The 17386-nt window shown below is 43.7% G+C and overlaps 4 protein-coding genes across 5 annotated transcripts in view; 2 read left to right on the plus strand and 2 right to left on the minus strand.

Moving 5' to 3' along the window:
- The window catches only part of frtz (WD repeat-containing and planar cell polarity effector protein fritz), a 6258-nt gene extending 3265 nt beyond the window's left edge, over nucleotides 1–2993 (minus strand). Inside the window, exons 1-9 of the mRNA XM_011138142.3 lie at nucleotides 2809–2993; nucleotides 2575–2704; nucleotides 2328–2505; nucleotides 2062–2255; nucleotides 1873–1973; nucleotides 767–881; nucleotides 444–653; nucleotides 199–362; nucleotides 1–101 (exon numbers count right to left, since the gene is read on the minus strand). The exon at nucleotides 1–101 is cut by the window's left edge and continues 4 nt beyond it. Coding sequence (XP_011136444.1) covers nucleotides 1–101; nucleotides 199–362; nucleotides 444–653; nucleotides 767–881; nucleotides 1873–1973; nucleotides 2062–2255; nucleotides 2328–2505; nucleotides 2575–2704; nucleotides 2809–2891 — 1276 coding nt within the window. The 5' untranslated portion in view covers nucleotides 2892–2993. The remainder of the gene's footprint in view (nucleotides 102–198; nucleotides 363–443; nucleotides 654–766; nucleotides 882–1872; nucleotides 1974–2061; nucleotides 2256–2327; nucleotides 2506–2574; nucleotides 2705–2808) is intronic.
- Nucleotides 1138–1889, plus strand: LOC105181386 (protein Flattop). The gene is made up of 2 exons (XM_019840506.2): nucleotides 1138–1381; nucleotides 1549–1889. Exons 1-2 carry the CDS (start codon nucleotides 1187–1189, stop codon nucleotides 1846–1848), a joined length of 495 nt encoding a protein of 164 aa, XP_019696065.1. The 5' UTR covers nucleotides 1138–1186; the 3' UTR covers nucleotides 1849–1889.
- A 112-nt stretch (nucleotides 2994–3105) lies between the features above and the next one.
- On the plus strand, nucleotides 3106–5546 carry Fdx2 (Adrenodoxin-like protein 2, mitochondrial Ferredoxin 2). Of its 2 annotated transcripts, none has more exons than XM_011138162.3 (5): nucleotides 3106–3234; nucleotides 3493–3769; nucleotides 4616–4728; nucleotides 4828–4960; nucleotides 5359–5546. In XM_011138162.3, the coding sequence occupies exons 2-5, from the start codon at nucleotides 3630–3632 to the stop codon at nucleotides 5447–5449; spliced, it is 477 nt and encodes a 158-aa protein (XP_011136464.1). In that variant the 5' UTR covers nucleotides 3106–3234; nucleotides 3493–3629; the 3' UTR covers nucleotides 5450–5546. The 2 variants fall into 2 exon arrangements, with proteins under 2 accessions (XP_011136464.1, XP_011136471.1); XM_011138169.3 differs by having other exon boundaries at nucleotides 3106–3205.
- Nucleotides 5547–9200: 3654 nt separating this feature from the next.
- On the minus strand, nucleotides 9201–14336 carry LOC105181711 (G-box-binding factor). The gene is made up of 3 exons (XM_025299045.1): nucleotides 13819–14336; nucleotides 12845–12969; nucleotides 9201–11354 (listed from the first exon to the last, which is right to left on the minus strand). The coding sequence occupies exons 2-3, from the start codon at nucleotides 12965–12967 to the stop codon at nucleotides 10590–10592; spliced, it is 888 nt and encodes a 295-aa protein (XP_025154830.1). The 5' UTR covers nucleotides 12968–12969; nucleotides 13819–14336; the 3' UTR covers nucleotides 9201–10589.
- Nucleotides 14337–17386: the final 3050 nt, after the last annotated feature.

The raw sequence follows: 17386 nt of genomic DNA on the forward strand, positions 1-17386 counted from the left end.
CGAACAGCAACAGGAACAAAGAATTGCCGTTGTTGTAGAAGCCGATGTAATTCGGATTGTTCTTTTTGTTCCACTCCATGTGTATCAAAGCGGGCTGGTTTCTGTGTCGCAAAATCATTCGATGATATGAATGTATCATGAGATCATCATAGAGATCTTTTTTTCTAAGCTGCAGATTAATTATCTCGTTACTCATACCTGAAATACGGCGACAGGTCGAGGATGTTGGCGGGCGTCGCCTCGTCACTCAACGTCTGGCTCTTGATACATTGCAGAGCGATGTTGAAGTGCTGCAACTGGCCCCTGTCATTGCCCAGCACGAATATCATGCCGTCGCCATGCCAAGCGGCTAAAGTCGGTATCTTAAAAAAGCGATCCGTCAATTCTCAGCTCGAGCTGTTCGATCGATCTCAAAGCCACCGTCGACGTCGAGTCAAACTTACGAAAGCTGCTCGCGCGCTCGTGGTCATCGCCTTCGTCGGATCGTACATCGTGATGGTGCCGTCGATGCAACACAGTAACAACAATTCCTGATTGGGCGAGAATTTTACGCAACTCGTGTGTGTCGGCAACGGTACGGAAATCACGGCGATCCTCTGTAATTTGTTCTGCTGAGAGACCTCGTAAGTGCGCCATTCTACGGTGACTTCTCCCTGCATTGAACACACGTATCCTTTTGTAATGATGCACTTTTCAACTGATGTCAAATCCTTGGGCAGTACAGTATTGCGAACAATAATTGCGACAGGCATGATACGCCACTTACCTTTCTCGAGACTTTCTGCTCTACCGAATGAATAATATTGTCGTCACATGCATCAAACGTAATACACAAGGGATCAAACTCAGTGCGTATGTAACACAACGATTCTAATTTCGTTCTGAAAATTCAAATCACTAGATCGGCACAGTGCTGGGAGGCACTGACGATCGATTATAATTGTTTACACGGCCATAGCAACGCTCAGAGCAACGATTTATCTATGTAACCATACTCGGCACGTACCTCGGAAAGGAATGCATTATTATAGCAAGTGGCAGAGATACGACTGAAATTTAGGCGTATTAAAGTTATGTGAGAGAGAGAGAGAGAGAGAGAGAGAAAGAGAGAGAGAGAGAGAGAGAGAGAGAGAGAGAGAGAGAGAAAGAGAGAGAGAGAGAGAGAGAGAGAAATAATCGCTTAAAGATGTCCCAGCATTGGCATGGCCACTGGACGGAAGATGCGTTTACTGCGAAAAGATTGCGAAATTGGGAAGTGCCTAAATGGCATCCCAGTAGGCCAGATAGACATTGCGCTACTACAAAATTTATCGCAAACGACAACGGACATATATTGGACGATGCTAAAAAAGCCAAGTACTCGCCATGGGGAATATACAAGGTTTGCTTCAATCGCCATTACAAATGCACATTGCAATTACACATGCACATTAATCATCTTTGTACCTTTACGCAAAGTAGAAAGCACCATTTCCTACATTTAAATTTAGAATTATACAGAAATTATACAGAATATATACAAATTTTAATAATGGATATTACGACAAGACGACGTGGGATTTGCCAAAAAGGATTACCAGAAGCATGGCGGAAGAATTATCAGCAACTCCTCAGTATGAGAAAGAAGCATGGGGATTACATAATAAGAAACATGAGAATCTATGTAAGAAGATGAAACAAGCAATGAAGAAGACAAAGACAAGAAAAGACATGGAGTCACCAACAGAGACAGTAAAGAGAGATCAAATAGATGAGATTCAAGAATCACAACAAGCACAGGGTTCAGATTCAGAAAAAGATTCTTGTGTAAATGCTGAGAAAAATGAAGAAAGTCGACAGAACATATAGCAAGCTATATTTCTCAGTTTGTACCCTGTGAGGCGAAAGAGATGCATATTTGCACGATGATACTCTCTCATAGCAGGACTCCACGGGTAAACTTCGTTCATTGTGGATTTCCACCAAATTAATATCTGCAAGAGCAAATTTTTCTTTAGAGTTTTTACTTGTCGAGTAAAATTTTCCTTAGTGATTTGTAAAAAGTATCTAGAAACTATTTACCAGATCTTCTGACTTGTTTACTTGAACTTTCTTATCCAACTTACGTCCATTGGGCACAAATATATCTGTTGTGCTCAATTTAGGCTCTAGCTTGTTGATATTGTCAAACACATGACTTTTTGGTTTTGTCAAATATACTACTGTTACTTCATTATCATTGTATGTACAAACTATATGACTTTTAGTAATTATCACTGTAAGTGAAATAGGAAGATGCATTATTTCTTAATTGTATAAACAGCTTGGTGAATGAAACAAAAATTTACCGTCTGATGCATGCTCTGACAATTTTCCTACGAGATATTTGTCAAAATTAATTTTCTCTATGTCACCACTGAAGGGATAAATTTGTATATGCGCCAATAAACCGTTGCTGAACATTAGTTGTGCGATTCGATCACTGTACCATTGACAATAAATTATAGAATTGTCCCTGAGTTGATCCTGCAAATGATACAAACGTTTTGCAATATGTCCTATAAAATTTGGCCAAAAACATCTGATAGATCGTACTTCCAAGTACTTGATGTAATCCTTCAATCTATTTCCCTTCTTGTTGACTGGCACATAAATCATATCACGCTTTTCACAGTAGGATCTTTTACCTTCTTGATGCGTGCTATTAATTCGTTTGTCATGATACCTGAAAGATACCAAAAGGATTAGATTATCGCAGTACCGTAACAAGAGATACAATTACGGAAAAGAGCGAAGAGTTTGTTCATTGCAAATGAGATATTTTCTTACTTGAATGCACCGAAATCCGTGTCTCTTATGTTTACATTGTCGTCGAAGGTCCAGAGATTTAGCTCTCCCATTAACGCGAACATTACGACAGAAGCACAGTTAACTATCAAGAGTACACGCACCCTGTATCCCTACATAATAAACAACAACATGCGCTAACGCAGGCTATGCTCGCTCCGTTTTAATCCTGCGTTTCCGCGCACGCGTGACTGCCAGCAACGGAGTATCGAGAGCCTCCACTTATGTCCCCCGTTTCTACCTGGTGCGCTAACACACACTTGAGAGTGACGAGGTTCGCCTTCATCGTTCTCTTATTCAGAGGTGCCGCAGTCGTCGAGCGGACGCGTAACTTGCGCGATCGAGAGGGACGGAGCGTGGAACTCGTTTTTGCTCATCCGTATGTTTCGCAAGCCGCCGCGAGTCAAAGTTAGTTATCTATTGGTTGTGTTCAGCAGATAAAGCTGCTTTGCAACTGCTGTAAAATTCGTGTGAATCTAACTGGCGTATGCTCTTAAATTTGGCTGAATCCAATCGGATTCACGAATTTTACAACATTTACAAAGCAGCTCTCTCTCTGCTGCAACATAGCCTTTGACAAGCTGGTTCATTACCCATTATCGTCGTGGTGTATTAGCGACGCGATTGCAAAATCGCTCTCATATATACATATATACTACCATGCAGCAGCGCATTCTGACGTAGTACGGTCGAGTTTTCCTCTCAATCCACGCGGCTTCGTCAACGCTTCGTTGTATTTACAACACATTCCGTCGCGATAATTTGGACTCTCACACGTCGAGTACAACGTTCATCGGCAAGAAATGGCATTGATACAAAGGCTACAGGGACTCTGCAGGCCGATGCTCCTCGCCCTTGGTTCGAATAGCGTCAAGTGTAAGGCTAGTCGGCAATCGCTCGCGAAAATCACTTCCACCACGCAACCGCTCTTCGAAAAGCAAGAGTGAGTAAGAAAGTCTTAGGGCAGCGCACGTTGCTGCTCCCTCTTCGTCGTTTTTCAATGAAACCTAAAAAAGATAAATATTCACCGTATTCGTCGAGCTATAAAAGATCCAAAGTGAAATGTTCAGTTAATAAATTTGTCAAATTCTCGTTTATTTCTATCTACTTTTGATATTCTGTGAAATTTATAGTCTTCATACAAATTTTTTGTTTATCCTCTTTATCGAACTACATGTACTTTCTACTCTTTACAGCGAAGCATAGCACTGAAACAATTAGTAAAATTGTTGTGGAACTGTTAACTGTGTTAGCACCTTTCTCATTTAAGAAGTGTACTCTAAAATTTCCGTAAAGAGAAAACGTACTTTACCACTAATATTCATTGAAGCCTGTGTTTTTAAAAAAAAGATCCGTTTTACTTTCTTCTTACGTTACTATGATATACAGGGTGATGCGGAACAATTTCTTGTTCTAGATATACCGTATTCTTGAAAATCCTAAGGCTGTTTTTCTTGTTATCCGATGCTTAGTTATTGAGTTATTAAGATAAATAGTTCGTCTATTACCGGCAGGCAGGGGCGGAACAATTGACGTTGGGCGCTTGGTGCGATTCGTACACATTACTTTTAAAAATTAAAAATTTTAATAGTCGCAGGTGCAATAGCAAATTTAGTGTTATAAATTAGTAGGATATCATAATGTAACATTATGAGAACAGAATATTCGATATTACGCGACCGAAACCTATTGATGAAATACGCGAACGAAAAAAAAAGTTGTTCCGGATCATACTGTATATAATAAGCAAATAACATAGAGGAAAATAAATGCTAAATATTTCTTTCAGAGTCAGTATAACGTTTGTTAAAGCTAGTGGGGAAAGAATAACAGCAAAAGGCAGAGAAGGAGATAGTATATTAGATATTGTTGTGAATAACGAAGTTGATTTAGATGGTTACGGTATGAAAATTTTACCTTTGTACTCAAATAAATACTGTTTTCTTCATAATTACATATTTTTGTGATAATATATAGACACATTCATTATCTTGTACACAGGTGCTTGTGAAGGAACATTGACATGCAGTACTTGTCATTTAATTTTCCCCAAAAAAGTTTATGATAACCTCCCAAATAAACCCTCAGAAGAAGAGTTGGATATGTTAGACTTGGCGTACGAATTAACTGACACGTAAGTTCAAAAAATAAATTTTTAATTGTATTTCTACTAGTTGAAGAAGAAAGAAATTTCTAAGTGTGAAAGGACCATAAACAAAGGAGGAGACATTCTCTAAATTTTACTTTATAATATCTATTACATCTATTCATGAAGTAACTTCCCCCATTTACATCTCCACAAGAAGCTTGGAATAAAATCTACCTTCAATGAAAACTTATCAAAGTCAAACATTTATCTTGTATCTTTCATCTGTTATTCAAATTGATTCAGTGCCTTCTTTTGACTACATCAAGCAACTTTCATCTCCTAAAGTTTCATGAAAATTGTTACCAAGCTAGTCCCGTTTAATATTTATTACATATTTCAAATATTACTGTTCGTTACAGTTATAAAAATATGTTCAATTGCAGATCGAGACTAGGGTGCCAAGTAGTAATGACCAAGGAACTGGATGGTCTCGAAGTGCAAGTACCAGCCACTATTAACGATGCTAGGACGTAACGAACAAGCATGCTATTAACTTTATAAGAGGTATCCAAATCATATGTGGCTGGTTCATTCCACCTTTTAGATCGGCTCCATATTTAGTAAAATTCAATCTACATATACATAGCAAAAAGCTTCCAGTAACGTAAACGCATCGGGTGCAACAATACTATGTATAGAACGATAGGCAAGGAGATAGCCTCTTCAGGCTTCTGTTTATATTTTTATTAAAATCTGTATATTGTAAAAAATTGTATAAAATATTGTATATTATATAGAGGCACTTTTTTGTATCTCTGTAAATATATAAAAATGTACTATTGAATTTTATCTAGAGATTTTATCAATCAAAATGGATGTTGCAAAAGAATGTTGATAAACTTCTCTTTCTTTAAGTTCTCTCTCGAAAATAAATTCTTTCAAGGAGCCGGCCCGAAAAATCACATTCCCTGTCGATATTGGTTTCCTAGAATGAGGCTTATTAAGCATTATTTGAGAAGTATTGTGCTGCTGAAACATGATCCGTCATGTTATCTGTCGCTCTACATATATGGTTTACATATATAGTCAAACATGAACATATATGTGCATTTTCAGTGCAGACTCTTATCTAATCGAAAGGTCACGAATTGAATGACGAAGGATTTTAATCTGTATCCGTGCAACAACATTCTAGTCATTTTATTGATACGAAATATATGACGTGACGAATTTTATTATTGTCTGCAAAATGATATTGCTTAATCATCTGCCTGTTGACAGCAAATCGAAATGTTCTTCGCTCGGGCAAGTTGGTACACGCGTACTCGTCGCAGTGTGTATATGTTCATAATAATTTATTTTTCTTCTTCTCAATTAATTACATACGAAACATACATCTACTGTTATTACATAATTATCAGTACATAAAGCTAAAACACTTTTGTACTATGCGCGTTATATGTGGACCCAACAAATAACTTACTCGCTCGATTCAGTTATGTACTGCTACTTGCAAGATGTATTATTGCTACACTACTTACAAACGCGACCAAGTGTGTTTACATGTCGTCGCGAATCGCGCAATTTACATATTTTCATCTCTCTCTCTCTCTCTCTCTCTCTGTCTGCCTTGTTCATTATTTTTTCCTGCATTTTTTCCGAATACATCTCTACAATATGATAGATATTCTCCTTATGTACATACACACTTAACCGAATCGTCTTTCAGTTCGTACATCCGCTCCATAACCGTAAGAACAAGTTCACTCATTCTTATTCCCGACATTTTACTCCGATTTATAAGCTACATACGAACTGCGAGTGCTAGTAAGTTCTTTGAAGCAGTTCGGTGATGATCGAACGTCAGAATGTAAAATTACGTGCCTACAAACGAATTCAGACGTAAACTATCGATAGAGAATTTCTGCAAAACACATACCATACATTTAGATATGTAAAAATACTCTCGATCATTTTCCGGGTATCAAATGTCGATAGCGTGACTAAATTTCGAAACCTGGGAAACACTAATTTGTGACGTAAGTGCCTTACATCATCCCCGCGGATTATCGAACGTCTCTTTATGTGGTTTTACGTAAGCCGTTACATTGCATGGTACTCTTTATGGTTTCGTGCAACACCATAAGTGGTAGAAGTTTTCTCTACTCTCTCTCTCTCTCTCTCTCTCTCTCTCTCTCTCTCTCTCTCTCTCTCTCTCGATTTCGCACTCGATTATATAGGAAGTTACATTCCGAATGCTATGGATATCGCAAGCGTGAATATATACATATACTGAGAGAGAATCAAGATAAAATGTTAATATAAACATATATAAGTATTCCACGCACATTACGTGTTTGCATGTGTATATAAACGTGAGTATTAATATATTTTCCAAATGTGTAAGATTTCTTTTTCGTGTATTATTGAATGTATACTTGGAGTTTTATTCTAACTGGGAAGGAGATTTAACACGATATATTATTTCAACGACCGAAAACAAAAAATATATTGAACAAACATGAAGGCTCTTGCAACTTTTTCTTTCCTTTTCTCTCTCTCTCTCTCTCTCTCTCTCTCCTCTTTGTTGTAAATATTTTATACTTATTTTTATGTACTGAAACTATGATTCCTTTCTTTAAAGTATATTTCTTCACGACCGTAAGCGCGCGCCGCGATAATGATATAAAAATATAAACCTAATTCTAAGTATGCTTAAATCTAAATTCATAGAGGCTCTACTGTAGCTCGTTACTTTTAGTGTATAAAACGCACCGATTTTGTTACTACGTTTTAGGGGAAACGTAATCATGTATTTAATTTATAAATTATGCAACGCATAGATTCTCCTTTTTTTCATTCGGAGGCTCGGAGCTTGTCGAACTCGTTCGGCTAATTATTTTTTACGGGCCGTTGGTAGATTAATGAATGTCCAGATTTACACTTTGTGGCATTCGGAGCCCGTCGATCCATGCTCTCCTTATTGAGTTTTTTTTTTATTTTTTTTTCGCTTACATACGATACGCTACTCATCTCACATTAATTACCCGCTCCCTTCCTTTCTCATTCTCTTCCGCTCCTTTTTTATTCCTTAATTTTAATCGAGAGATTTAAACCTCCCGACGGGCTCAAACCTGATTCTGCCACTGTCTCGAGTTCGCAAATTTCAAGCATGTCGCAACTGAGGCAATCTACAAGATAAAGTATACGATACGCTGTATGTTTGCCCTTCCCGGGAATTGATCCATTCTAAATCTAGACAATGAAATGTCAAGTTTTCGAATTGATTCTGAGACGGATCTATTAAATACTTTTTAACTTTATTCTCTTTTTCCTCGTATACCGCCTTGATCAACGGCGCGATTATGCGATAACCAGAATTTTTAAGTCTTATGCTTCCGTGTGTGAACGAAAGTAACCTAGGACTAGAGGTTTTGCAAGATAAGTACAACTAATACTAATATAATAATAATAATAATAATTATAATATTAATAATATAATAATAATATAATAAGCGAAAACATGGCAAGATACATATACGTGCCAATTTCTTCTAGTGTCTTCTCCGGATTTATCACGTGTCGAAAATATTGATTGTGCTGTTTCAAGTTCATTTTTTAACAATTGTATCCGATTATTATAATTCGATAATCACGGCAATTTTTCGGCAAGCATCGATATGCAATTGCGCGCGGTTTCGCGTCGAGCTGTGTTTCTTTTATTTTATTTTTTTGTAATCATTACTAACCGCGCGAGTTTTCGCCATTCTATACAATACGACTTGTCGCACGCTCGCTGCGACAGAATTGTACTACTTTGTTACGTGTATATTTATTTACGAGGCGCATAATATATAAAATACACTCGATGCGAAAGAATTTTTTCGTCGGAACTGTGCGCAACAGGTTACCGAAACCTGTTGCTGCTCCCGATGATTTCACGGGATGTGTATACAAGCTGTGTCAGGTAAAAGCGTAAATCGGCAAGTTTTGTTCGGCGAGATCGACGCGGCGGAATTTCTCCGAAGAATATTATGTACAGCGCGGTAGTATGTACGCGGTTCCTCGGGACGCGCTTGTAAAGGCGATCGAGGCGAAACCTGCTTGAGAAAATCGTAATTGGTAGCGATATGCAAAAGAATGTAGCTCGTCAAGGTCAACAGGAACTAACACTACCGACAAGTCATTAAATCATGTTAGCTACAATACTAGCAGGATCAAGACACCTCAGACTCCGACTATGCGAGAACGTATCGGCGGGGAAGAGAAGAAAGAAGAACATAAATCGGGTAATACTGGTTGGTTAATGACCCAAGTTTGTAAAGGCGGTCAACGGCTTAGAGTGTACATAGATTTCAAGGTGCGAGGTTTATCATCGCTAATTGCCGGAATACGCACGATAAACGGACGCATGCGACTGACGAAATCTCATCCGGTAATGTCCAACGGCGATTTCAGACTTGTGGACAACGGCGCGAATTGGTAATCGCCATTCTACTGACGTAATAATATCAACTGTCAATAATAATTACCGATGCAAAATAAAATCTTAGGCGCGTGTGTATGTAACGTTACGATTCGCTCGTGCAGACTTAATATATTTGAGTAATTTAGTCAATTTGATATATCCGGTTTTTAATCTACGGTATCCTAAGCCTATCTTAATTTTTCGATATCTTTCTTGGACAGTTTCATCTCTAAGCTCGATGCTTCACAAAATATATTCTTACTTAGAAGTCCTTCAAAGATCAGATTTTTTTGTAATAAAATAAATTTATCTTGCGATAACATCTGCATAATATGGCATCACGATGACTAAAGGAATAGCGCGACACACATCGACGACTAAACTCAGCAAGACGGAATTTCAGCCGCATCTCGTGATTTCTCGCGTAGACGTTGATTCTTAGATTATTGGCTTTTAGGATGCGCCTAAGATTACGCTAATTTGAATTTACATCAAACATTCTGTCTATCGTTACGTGATCGTTACGGATCGCAAGCAACAATGTACACGCGAGAATTCGTCGGTCCGGCGTCTTCGCTTTCGGCGGTTCGCGTTGCGGGTATTACAAAGGGCGCAAAGTGCTTCCCTCTCGGGGCCTTAATCGGCGCGCTCACTCATACCACCACGTCGAGTTTAAAGCGCGGTTAAGCCCGGGACTAAGACCGCGCCGCCGTGCGCGCACGAACTCCGAATAAATTGCCCGGCAACAGGTCATTCCGATTTCTCGGCGGTGTTTTCCTGGAGATCGCGTCGTACATTACATACAATTTGTGTCACCGACACATTTTGGCCCCTTTCCATATAAATCAGCTTTTTAACCAGTGGAGGGCTGTGCTCGTACACGAATTCATGACTTAGATTATTTCCGTTGTGTATGCGATAGATCGAAAACACCGACAAGCCGCCGAATAGAGACTCCCTCGGACTCTCGAGATCCGTTCCTTCGACTCTTCTAGGCTTACGGAGTCCGAGAGTCTTTCTACTCCGGTACAGTGCTTCCTACAAGCTGCCCGCGATACTCTTCGTCAACGTCTCCGTAAACGTTTACAATAACAGAAACATGAATTCCACGAAGCTTACGATAAACACTCTCGTTGATCGGCTCAGAGAACATGTATCTCCCTTGATATCGCGGAAACCCATTCGCTCTCATGACACTCCCCGTCTCTAGACGAGAGTGGACAATTCGTGAGGACTGTTGGTGGTAGCGGCACTGCTCAGGTCGAGCGTGGCCGTTGGCAGACCGGGGCTGACGCTGCCACTGGTCTCGCGCGGCAAGTGCTGCGACCTGTTGAGCTTGCCGCTGCTACCTCCTCCTCCGCCGCCGTTGCCGCCGCCGCCAGGACTCGGCGGCGACCGGTCGCCGGGCGTCGTCGGCGGTGTGGCGGTGACGATGCCGCCGCCGCCGCCGCCGCCGCCGCCGCCGCCACGATGCGACAAATGGTTGTGCTGCGACGATGCCTGCGGCGACGACAGCAGCAGCGGCGGCGACATCGACACGTGCCGCTGATGATGATGATGCTGATGTAGGTGCTGATAATGGTGCAAGCCGCGAGCCGATTGGGCCAGGCTGGCGGTCGAGTGGGTGGTCGCCGGACCGGCGATCTTCGCGCCGACGTGCAGCGTCGATAGCGTCGACGGTCGTAGCTGCAGCTGCGACTGGTGATGGTGGTGGTGATGTTGCTGCTGCTGCTGCTGCTGCTGTTGCTGTTGCTGTTGCTGTTGCTGCTGCTGTTGCTGCTGCTGTTGCTGCTGCTGCTGCTGCTGATGATGATGATGCTGCTGGTGATGTTGCTGCGAGTGCTGCGAATGCGCCGGTTGATGCGACTGCGACTGGTGCTGCAGCTGCAGTTGCTGCTGCTGACGCTGCAAGTGCGCCGCCGCCGCCTCGCACTGCTCGCGGGCCAGTGCTTTCACCGCGTTCGTCTTCTCCTGCGAATCATATGAGACACGAGGTCACATTCTGTGGTTCCTCTCGTGTGTGGGGCTACCTGCTTTTCGTCGGGGGAGGATGTCGAAGAGGCACGGCTTCTCTTTCGGGACGGAGTGTCCAAGTCGCGTGTGTTTGAGGAATTCGCGTTAACAGGACAGGCATCGTTCCGAGCGCGCGCGCGCGTGTGTGTGTGTGTGTAGAGAGAGAAAGAGAAAGAGAGAGTGTGTATGTACATATGTGGGTGCGTGACAGGAATTAGGAGGTCAGTGTCATTGACGTTGGAGACGCACGACGCGGCTATCGGACGGGAGCGACGAGAGCGGGAACGTTGCCGTTGCGAGCGATTCTTAACGCATTTTCGATTAACGGTATTGCGACATGGAGGTAATGCGTCTAATTCTAACGGAACGTTAGGAACATTCTCCTTCGGGACGTGTTACTCTTACGATCTCCGAACGATTAGACCCCGCCGATTCCCGCTCCTCCTCCTCGTCGTACTCGAGCGCGCGAACACCCGGCTCTAACGCTCGCGTTGTCTCTTTCCTTCAGCTTTTTCACAACTTCATCGAGATTGAGGATAAAGTCGTACATTAAATACAGATACGTGGAGGAAGATCTCCGCTGCGGGAGACAGTAAATCAACGTTGCGGCGAGAAACGTAACGAAAGAGGGAGGGAGGGAGAGAGAAGAGAGAAGAGAGAGAGAGAGAGAGAGAGAGGGGAATCTTTTTCCATCTCTTTCTCTCTCCCGTCGTACGATTTATGTAACGGCGAAGTATCGGCGAAGTTTATCGTTGTATGAGGGAACGAAGTCGAGGAGGTGGAAGAGGAGAGTTACAGAAATCTTCCGCTTAATTATACAATTACGCAATGCGAGGCGAAATATCGTCCCGGAATCACGCGAGCGTAAAGTTTATCTGCTATCGGTCCTTCTTCTCTCGTGTTGAAAACTTGCGGCGAACACGTCGGTTCACACCCACCATCCTCTTCGCGCGCGCGCACGCAAAAGCAGGCACGCGTGTAGTACGCACGACATCCCGCGTACGGATCCAGTTTGGAATCGAATTACACGGTAGAATGATCACCGACGTAAATAATAGCGTGATAATGACATCGATCGTAGCGGGATATGCTAATAAGGTACGGCGGGGGGAGATTAAGAGTGCAGAACGCGGCGGTAACGGGGGGTAGGGGGTGGGGTGGGGGAGGGAGGGGGAGGAGATGTGTGCAGACCGCGCGCTGCATCGCCGGCTCGTGAAATACGAGAAAATAAAGAGAGGCGGACTGCCTCTCTCTACGACGGAGAGATCCGTATATCGCGATGATCGAAAGAATTCGCACGCCGTTAGGCCGCCGGTCGTGAGGGGAGGGACAGAGGTGAGGGAGCGGGAGGGAGAGTGGGCTGGCGAGCGAGCGAGCGAGCGAGCGAACGGGCGGGCGGGCGGAGAGAGAGGGAGCGTAAAAAATGCATTTCCAGGCGGTGTACTCACTCTCTGCCACACGAAGACGTTGTGGACCATGGCGCACCCGCAGAACACGATGCCGAGGCCAATGAAGACCGACGTGACGATCGCCGGCGTCGAGTGGAACTGGATGAACGTGTACAGGATCATACCTGCGGATCACGCGCGAACGGGATTAATATATGCACACACACACACACACACACACATACACACACCACGCACACACGCGCGCATCTCGCGATGATTAGAGACGCGCGGAATCATTAGCTCGTTAGCGGGGGTATCAGAACTGACGTAGGATATAAAGTCGTAGCAACAGGTGCGCGATATAAGGAGTTGTGATATATTTATGTGTATTTTGCGCGGCGAGTTAGAGACAAACATCTCTCTCTCTCTCTCTCTCTCTCTCTCTCTCTCTCTCTCTCTCTCTCTCTCTCTCTCTCCCTCCCTCTCTTTCTCTCTCTCTTTCTCTCTCTCCCGATCTCCGTTGGCTTCCGCATACGGAGAAGCGGGATTCTTGTCGATGAGTCGCGGAGATGTGACGATCGACGTCGGTCGATTGGCGGCGGTCTTGATACGTGCCATACACGGAGAGACAAGAGATCGCTTCAACTAACGATTGCTTCGAGATATATGAGAATTTCCGGCGCTTTCGATCGAATTCGGCTCATGGGAGCCAGAAATTCTGTCTTTTACCGCCCCGAAAAAACGTTCGCTCGCATCGTCACGTTAATTCACAAGCTTTCTTCTTTTTCTTCATTCTCTCTCTCTCTCTCTCTCTCTCTCTCTCTCTTTCTCATAATAAGGATCATGTATAAAATATGAGACGTGCACGACAGCATTAACATTTCACAAAGTGAAGCTTCAGAAGCTTGCGCTCTTCACCTTGCACGACCGCGCTCGCGGATAACAATCGCAATTACGCGGATCCTTCCGAACGCGGACGCGGCAGCGAGATTCGAGCGATACGATAAATGAAGAAAGGGGTTCGTTCTCACCAGTTAAGAAGACCGGAATGCTAATGAAGAAACCTCCGACCGCGCACACGCGGCTGATGGACGATTTTTGCAGGTACTTGTTACTCCTGAAACAGAGAAAAGTCACCGAGCGAAGGTGAGTTTCGCGTGTCCATGATAATTGGGCGAGTTATAAAGGATTCGCGTTTCGCCGCGTCCTCACCGCGAAGGGGAGCGCGCACGAATTGCCGGGACTTCGGTGGTACTCGGCAATTACGGCTCGCAAAAACGCCATAATGGCGCCCGCTCGTTCCTAGCCCGTACTTATTGCTTATTACGCGACAATCGCCAACACTAATTGCGCGTTGCATTGTATATCAACTCGGCCGTTTCACGTATCAGTCACGTATTTTACCGACACGTGATTTTTTTTCATACAACGTAACGTCGCGCTCGTTACACCTCAATTCAACCTCAATTCAACCACGACTGTCAATTACCGACTTTGTGCCCTACGTTTGTGATACTTTCAAGTTAACCCTTTCACTGCTGAATTAACTTCCCCTGAAAAAATTATTAAAATATTTGGTAGTCCTACGTTTTTTGGGTCGCTGATTACGAATCTAAAGTCAGACTTGCAAAATTCAAAATGGCGGACTCAATATGGCGATCATGCTGTACAAAATTAATGAGAATTCCAATTATTATTAAATAATGACCAGGTCGTAATAAGAACATATGATTCTAGACGATGGAACTCGATCGAGCTGGAAAAAATTTATGTGGGAAAATGTTCAACACTGCATATTTATGCTTACTAGAGATTAAACGTTCATTTTTGAGTAAAATAATATTGATAGTATGGATAAGATGAAGATACAGAATGAAAAAAGCTAGGAAAATAGAGCTAAAAAGTGCAAAAAAATCAAATTTCGGCCGTTTTTGTAGAAATATCTGATTATAAAAAAAATCAAACCTACAAAAAAAAAAATACTGAAAAAAATATATGTTTTTATACAACATCAGAAAAATATTTGGTAAAAATTTCAGACCTCTACATTCAATACTCTCCGAGGAATCGATTTTTCCCTAAAAAAAGTATTTCTTTCAACTTTGATTTGTTACAAATAATCACAAATGAATAATTCGGTATAAAAATCTATCGGAGTATATTGAACAACTATTCGATTATCTGGAAAACTCAAATCCCCGATTAGTTTTTCAAAATTGTGTGATTTACAACGCAAAATTGAATCAAGAAAAGGTGGGAAGTGCTACTGACAGTAAAAGGGTTCAATTAAAAACGAAGCAGAGCTTCGTTTGTATCGACTGATCGAAATATCCTAGATCGTTTCTCCGAAAGCATGAAACGAAGAAAATGTTCAACAAACAAAAGGGCTCCCCGAGACCCTCGGCGCGACGAGAGTGTTCTCGGTACTTCGCGCTGGGACGAGCGCGGAGTCGCACAAATATCTCACGTTCTTCGGGCGATATTGCATAATCGCGAAAGTGCAACGCGATACGATCGGTACGTAACGGTACATCTCCGCAGGTAACTCGCGCTTTTCTTTTTTCCTCTTTGTCTTCGAACGATATTTTGTCGTGCGCGCGAGAGGCCAACGATGGCTCCGTCTCTCTCTCTCTCTCTCTCCCCCCTCTCTCTCTCGATCGAACGTCTGTACGCCCGGTCGAAAGAGAGCCGGACCTGTCAAAACGAATTTATGGTCCCGACGGAAACACGGACCACTAGGTGTTTTTGTGGCGCAACTAATCTCTCATACGTCGCGGTCGCACTGTGGTTAAGGAGCGCCCTCCGTCGTAATCATCCTCACGGTTCACCATAAATAAAACGTCGGCTACAATGCTGCTAAGGCGCGCGAAGCTGATAAAGACTATTACTTAAAGACCGCCTTTAACTCCTTCGGATTAGATCCACCAATTGGGATGCATCAGCGCCGTTTCACGGGAATGCCGCGGTCGGACGAGATTTGAATGAATTATCCGAGGGAGAAGAGAGGAGAAAGAGTGGAGGGGAGGAGGTGGGCCCGGTGATTGAATATAATTGAAATTTACGACGAGACACCAGTCGGATTTGATTCGTGAGAGAGTACATAAATCGCGGCCAACATCGTCTCATTTATCCGCCGTGCGTATTTTTCACGTACACACAAAGATATGATGGATCGTATATGTCTCGGGCGGAGGAGGGAGAATTTAGGAGGAGATCCCCCGCCTGAGAAAGGATCGCTCCTCCTTCTCCGAATTCAGCAGATTAAAGGAGCGCGTATCCGGCAGGCGTCCCGACGCATCGGGACGCACGCCCGCATTCAATGTGTCTATACGGCAGAGAGTGTATCGAGTTAATCAAGGCGATCTCCGTCGCCGTAAATTAATTGCGGTTATGGTAATTCGTCGAACAATGCGGTAACTCTATACTCTCGGAAATAAGTTACCGCGGTACCAGGTCTACCGAACAATGGTACTTCTAATCACTTCACATGACCCGCTCGTGCGTCCAAAGCGATCGTTGACCCCGAAGGGCGGTAGCAACGGCTGCGTGGGAATTCTTCTTCATTGCGCCTTATAGACGATGCTCATTTAAAAGCGACACGTAGACGAGGTGGATTCGTGAGTTTTTGCGGGGAGGAACGAGGCTTCTCCCGATACAGCGAGGGACAGGGAGGAGACGACGACGCCCGATCACCGCAATCGTGTTATCCGTGCGAACGTGAGAAAAATTATAAGGAAACCGCGCGCACGCGTGCGAGAAAGGGCAAGAGAGAGAGAGAGAGAGGGGGGGGAGGAATACCATGAGAAAGATTCTCGAGCGTCATCTTCGATGTAAAAGAAATTCGAGTTGTTCGAGCGTCTTTCTACGAGTAGAATTCTATCCCGGATTTCAAGTTACAAATCGTCCGAAGCTTCGCTCGTCTCTCCTCCCGTTTTCCCCTGCTTGAAAATTGACTAACGAGTCTCGTATATCTTTATACGATGCGATACAGAATCGTCACGTCCGCGTCTCATTGCCGTCGACCCTCTCTCTTTCTCTCTCGGCTCGATGAAGAAACTATTTGATCCACCCGGCCGTGAATAGAGACGCGCGAACGCGCTTTTGTCGCCTCCTCCTCCTCCTCCTCCTCCTCCTCTTCCTCCGTCGTTATTGTCAACGTTGCGTTTGTGCATCGGCTCGCCGTTCATGAATGAACGTACCCAGTCAAAGGCAGCGCGCGCGCGCGCGCGTCTTCCTGCTTAACGTGCGAGATCAACGGGGATCCGTTGTGCGCCGACGGAGCTCCGAGAGCGAGTCACTCGCTCGAGCGAGTGACAAATCACGTCGCCGACGGCCGCCGCGAACTCTTACACCCGTCGTACGAGCCCCCCCCTCCCCCCGCCGCCCGTGGGAGAGCTCTGATTCTTTCGCGGGGAGTCATACATATGCATCGTCGCGCGCGTGCTAACTGTTAATCGCCGTCGACGATGCGACCGACGAGAGCAAGAGAACGCGCGCGTGATTGCGTATTCCTACGGCGTGTTTTCTCGCACAGTGGGAATCGTTTCATCGTTACACGCAACACCGCCGCCGACAATCGTTCTCCATCGTTTGCCCGTC

Source organism: Harpegnathos saltator, unplaced genomic scaffold, assembly GCF_003227715.2.
Source record: "Harpegnathos saltator strain DR-91 unplaced genomic scaffold, Hsal_v8.6 scaffold251, whole genome shotgun sequence".
In the NCBI taxonomy this organism is placed as follows: Eukaryota; Metazoa; Arthropoda; class Insecta; order Hymenoptera; family Formicidae; genus Harpegnathos; species Harpegnathos saltator.